The sequence below is a fragment of the Petromyzon marinus genome, chromosome 53 (genome assembly GCF_048934315.1).
Source record: "Petromyzon marinus isolate PM22_M1 ecotype Great Lakes invasive population chromosome 53, UKy_Petmar_22M1.pri1.0, whole genome shotgun sequence".
NCBI classification, from domain to species: Eukaryota; Metazoa; Chordata; class Hyperoartia; order Petromyzontiformes; family Petromyzontidae; genus Petromyzon; species Petromyzon marinus.
Window position 1 is genome coordinate 7,126,256 of NC_133719.1, and position 6,000 is coordinate 7,132,255.

General features: G+C 47.4%; 1 protein-coding gene across 2 annotated transcripts in view; it reads right to left on the reverse strand.

The window, feature by feature from the left end:
- The window catches only part of LOC116953920 (exportin-1-like), a 69,488-nt gene extending 64,449 nt beyond the window's left edge, over positions 1 to 5,039 (reverse strand). The window contains exon 1 of one of the 2 annotated variants that reach the window (XM_032974229.2): positions 4,746 to 5,039. In XM_032974229.2, the coding sequence (XP_032830120.2) occupies positions 4,746 to 4,988 (243 nt within the window). In that variant the 5' untranslated portion in view covers positions 4,989 to 5,039. The remainder of the gene's footprint in view (positions 1 to 4,745) is intronic. The other variant, XM_032974231.2, reaches the window with a different exon arrangement.
- Positions 5,040 to 6,000: the final 961 nt, after the last annotated feature.

The following is a 6,000-nucleotide window of genomic DNA, read 5'->3' on the forward strand; positions in this document are numbered from 1 at the left end:
GTCTTAAATTGAGAGAGATTACGTCATCACTGTGAGCCGATCAGGCGTTGTGGGCAGTGGGGGGGTTTATTGTAATCTTAAAACAATGGATTATGTTAATCTGGAACAGATGGGTTAATCGCAGTGAATCAGTATATGATGCCTTGACAAGGAATACAATTGGAAGGTGTATTTACTACTATGAGCCAAGAATGTCTGTCCCCCGCGCGTGACGTCACTCCACATCGAACAGCCCCCCACATTAATAATCAGGAACAGGTGACGTCTTCCAAATGGACACCCACTCCGCCATTAATATTAATTAGCAGGTGACGTCACTCCACATGGGGGGGGGGCGAGGCGCCTCCTGCCCCCTCCTCAGCGTCAACTTACAACCCTCACGACAAAGGCAGAACCCTCGCTTCACGCGATCTCCGTAACGCTGTTAAGACATCAAAGTAAAAAGGACGTCGTGATGAACAAGGGATGTCACCAACGGCCTTACAAATTGCACACGAATTGATGCAATGAATATCACGTCGCGGTCTGCTTTTCGCTTGCAAGTTTCAGATTTACTGCAATACACCCGTCCTTGGACGGGCAAAATGTTAGTTCCTTAATAAGACGCTACCAATAAGCACTAATTATTACTGGCCAAGACGAATTAATTTATTGAAATTGAGAGAACTAAAAAATAAATTTCACCGGCATTACAGCTATAGGCTTAGGTATTATTAAGTAATACACAATTAAAACAAGCTGATGAAATAATCAACATTGGTTATTGCCGATCATGCTCCAGATGCAGGTCAAACGGATCTTTTTTCCAAAAACACCAATCGCACGACACATCTTGATGGACAATAACACATTGCGGCAGACGCCAACACTCACGTGACCTCAGGTAACCCTGTGAGAGATACCAGGCATGTCTCAATGGGGCTCACACGGGGGTGTAAAGATGAAGTGAAAACATTTAAATAATAAAATAATACGCCAGTGTACCTTAATTCAAATTATCCCTTTAATGGGCTTTTTGTTATAGTCTTAAGACGAAACTCGGTGGATTCCCACAGCTATACCCTTTTTAACACTGGTTTTCTTAGTTTTGCCCATTAACATTTGACCATAAGAATCCTAAAGGTGCCTTCGTCTGTGAAACACAGCGAACAGCAATTAATCCTAAAAAGGTGATTAGGCCTGGCGCTTTGTGCAATATCAAACCAGTTGTAAAATGTCAATCCAATATCAACCATGGGGGTTATCTGCCCATACCTCACCATGCTGGTGAAGAGGATTCTCAGGATCAGTTCAGATATCACTCCCCACTCATGTTATCCATGGCTGGGAATCACAACACTGATTCCTCCCCCATCAATTTAGGTGTAATACATATGCGCAGTTACTGCTGATGTCCTTAAACATATTAACAAGTAGAATCTATGTACGAAACAATAACGCCAATAAAACAGTAACATCTGCCAGATCGTGTGGCATCAGCAAGCTGTAACTCACGACATGTCTCTTGACTTTCTGTTGACAGATGTGATGCCACCATATAATTCGGGAAACTTCCAGGTGGAAAAATTGGACCGTGGAAAATGACTTACGGATTTAGGTTTACGTATCACATTACCTTAAATGCGACTGAGTGAAACGCCTCTAATCCACAGCTCTATTATCCACAACTGCGATTAATCAGAGCCCCTGAATCTATCCACACAACTTCTCTCATCCACGTTCTTCCCATTATCTATATTTTATAGTTAAGAGGTGGGGGGGGGGGGGTTAATCCACAGACGTGCCCGACTGGCTGCGCTGACACCGCTGAAAATATGGGTTAAAACTCAGGTTTCAATGCGGAAAGGTGGCACGGCAGTTAAAGCACCGGGCTATGAGACTGGCTACCTGAGTTTGGTTCCTGGCCATGTCTTACACCAAACCAGGTTCTCAAGTGCAGTGAATAAGATGGCCTTATTCCAGTCACCAATAATTGCAAACACAAAACTCCCCATCGCATATAATGTTGGGCTTTTGCTTAACGTTGTTAAATTCCAGCTATGAGCATTAAAATGTTAAATATGGTTCGACTGCTAAATACCTCTTTCACCGAGCCTATGAGAAAGTGTGCCATTGAGCGTGGATTAGTGGTCCCTTGAAAAGCTTTCAAAAGTTGTTATTGCCATCTCCTTCTTTGTGCCATTCTCTAACGCGGTGACGGTGAATTGTTACTGTCAGTTGTCTAAGAGAGAACAAAAACATTAGTTTGGGTTTAAAGTAATGTTCAAAGAGCCAGCTTGGAGGTTTAAGAACGAATGAGGAACGGTGAATCTGGAGCTAGCAGCGCATTGGTCCCACCGCCCCCCCACCAATGTCCCCTCCCTCTGTGCACGTGACACAGAAATGAATTCAAATACTGTAACACGTGCAAAGGACAGCACCGTTTTACACGTACAAAGTTCCCCCGCATAGCCTTAACAGACTGTTGGGGCAAGTGCTGTTAGCGAGTAGCAGCTATTAAGGCACGGCACACGAGGGGGTGGGTGGCCAGCACCACGCCCGGCCACCTTTGTCTCCCGTGGTGATATTTACACGTACAGTATAAACACACACAAAACATGTAACTACACATGTGCACAAAGACATCACACACATTTACTCATTTCTAACACATTTCACTTCCCACTCACATCACACATACCACAATCAAATCAAGCACAACACACTTAACATTACATACGTACCACATGACGAACTACTTTGCACACACTCCAGACACCAAATACATTCCATACACGGATATAAACACATCATACACACATAGCCCACATTATAAATATACAACACATTAACATAATTGTATCTACTCATACAAACCAGTAAACATACACAAAACAAGCACCACACGTTTAACACCAACTACAGAACTATAAAACACTCACATACCATTAACATTCAACACAACGCACCCACAACACATCCACACACTTTCCATACACGCACAAATCACATACACACGCAGTACGCAAAACACATAGCACGCAACATTAAACACACCGTTACACACCACGCATTCTAAACATACAACGTACACAATCGCATGCACTCTTACATGCAAACAAATCAAGCACAACACATACATCACGCATGCAAACATAAATTACACGCAGTCAGCATACATCACAAACCTATATTGTATACATCGCACATCACAACAGCAGGCTGTACATCACTCAAGAACACGTTTGCAAGTTAAGAACAAAAAAACATCAACTGATTACACGTCTTACCTGCACAATCAACTATAGCACACAAACTATTGTGCATTGAACTGCAACACAATCGATGATTGTGAACACGCGAAGCTCGCAGTCTACTGTACTCGACACGTGCTCCACACGTGTCACTGTCATTGAACAAATCAAACGAGCATGGCCCAGTTGTGGTTTAATGCGTCGTCATGTGCAACATTTGATGTGTACGATGTAATATTGTGTAATCCTTGTGCCTTGTTACGATTCGATGTGTCCTGTGATCGTTTAGGACGTGGTTATAACGTGTTTTTGGAGTGTGAGATGCTTAATGTGTTCATTTACAGTTTAGCGTCAGGATTATTGGCACTCACATTACGTAAAAGTTACCGTGACGAATATAGCCCGTGATAAAATTGCAATGTGAAAAATATGGTTTTGCATTAAAATCTCTGAACATCCATACATTACAGCCACTATCCAAGCTCGATTATGTCATATCACGTGTATGAAGTGAATCTGAAGCGCACGTGTAGGTTTTACGTGTGATATGTTAATGCACCATATATTACACAATGCATATTATTGTGCGTGTACATCTATGTAGTGTATGAGAATTTCAATCGTGGTATATATTTCTGGTGGATGTTTAACTTTGTGAAAAAAAGTTAACGTGGTGTGTGTGCAACATTTGAAATGTATGTGTGGACGTTCAAACTTCCGTGCAATACACGACCCGCATAGTGTGGTTGTTGTAGTAGGTAGTAGTAAGACGTGCATGATGCTCAACGCATGGGTAAATGATTGGGAGTGAAGGCGCAGTGCTTCACAAACCTTACTTAATTCATAAGTCCAAGTTCGATTCCCTGCCACAGTTAACTTCAGTGGCGAGTGATATCAGTCAGTCCTCCACCAACAAGCATGGTGAATTAAAGTTTAAATAAACCCACTACGTAGAGACTACACTGCCCCGTGTATTAGTAGTGCATAGCCCTATTGCCGATCCACTGCTGGATGACGTGCTCCACACGACGTTACCATGCTTTCCCGCCTTCACCAAAGCGCACGTACCAGAGCGGTGAAGTATGGTCAAACAACAACAACCCCACCACCGGCGTGCAGCCTATTGCGTAGAACATGACGCTTAATAAAAGAGGTGCTAAGCGTGACGGACGATGCAAAGCTCTATCATTGTCTCACGCCTCTTAATAAAACCAGCAAAACTGGAAGCCACTGCACTCAACCCACGTGAAAAGCTAAGCGCCAGTGTTGAGCGGCACGGAGCAAATTAAACAACAATAACAACAAAATCCCCAGCTCAACGACAAAACAACCACGGACTTCTCGCGGCCAAACAAACCACCCCACACACCACTTCACGAGCATGTATCGCCACGAAATACCAAAGTGCTTTACAACTCTCGATGAGTGAGTGAGTTAGAGTGTGAGGAGAGAGAGAGATAGAGGAAAAAAATGTGCAGGTTACAAGCGTGGGAGTGCAGCCACACACAGCACCTGGCCGGGTCTCTCTGACCCCCGTGTTCTCTTGGTTTGTGTTAACCCCTGGGTTGTCTCTGGTGAGCCAGTGGTGAGCTCTGCTTTGCTGGTGAGGAGAGCCTCTCCCTCTCCCTCCTCCTCCTCCCTCGTGTAAGCCAGCGTCTCTCTTTCCCCCTCACACAGGCACGCACACGCGCGCTCGCCACTTGTCCAACGCGGCTCAGCTCGCCCCCAGTGTGGAACCGGCTCTAACCAGTTCATACTGGGATCTCCACGTCTCCATGGGAGCGGCGGCGGCGGCGGTGGTGGTTGCGGCGGGCCGGGTTGTGCAGTGGAGGGGGCGGAGTCTTGAACGCGCGACGGCCATCTTGGTCAGGGATGTGTGTGTGTAGTGGGTGAGTGGTGGGAGCGGTAGTGTAGCGGTGTGAGTGGTGGGGGGGGCGGTAGTGTAGCGGTGTGAGTGGTAGTGTAGCGGTGTGTGTGGTGGGGGGGAGCGGTAGTGTAGCGGTGTGAGTGAGTGGTGGGGGGTGTGAGTGGTAGTGTAGCGGTGTGAGTGGTGGGGGGGGGGAGCGGTAGTGTAGCGGTGTGAGTGGTGGGGGGGGGGTGTAGCGGTGTGAGTGGTGGGGGGGAGCGGTAGTGTAGCGGTGTGAGTGGTGGGGGGGAGTGGTAGTGTAGCGGTGTGTGTGGTGGGGAGGAGGGGTAGTGTAGCGGTGTGTGTGTGTGATGGGAGAGCGGTAGTGGAGTGACGATTAGCTTAACCGCTCTGGGCCTCCCCTAGGTCGACTCAGCCTCAACAGAGTACCCGGTGCGGTGTGTAACCAGCGCCACCGGGGGAGACAAAGGTGGTCGGGCGTGGTGCTGGCCACCCACCACCTTTGTGTACCATTCCGGCCATCACAGGTGCTACTCGCTAACAGCACTTGCCCCTACAGTCTGTTAAGGCTATACGGGTGAAACTTTGTCTTTGGTGGGTGGGGGGGTTCAAAACAAAGGCCCCCATCCACCCACCCGTGGTTAAGGCGTTTTAGAGCGGACGGGACGTTGAGGGGACGTTGAGTGGACGTCGCGTGGAGGTTTAACATTGAATGGGACGAGCGGGAAACGCGCGAGGTTTGTTTGGTCAACGTAAGATGGCGGATAGGTGGCGGCTTCGAATCGTCGGCGGCCTCCCGCGCGCGTCGAACGGCGGTCGCCGATTGGCCCCCTCCGCTCGTCAGCGCTTCAACCCACCAAACTCCCCCCCCCCCGCGCACGCATTGGTTTAACCCGCCCG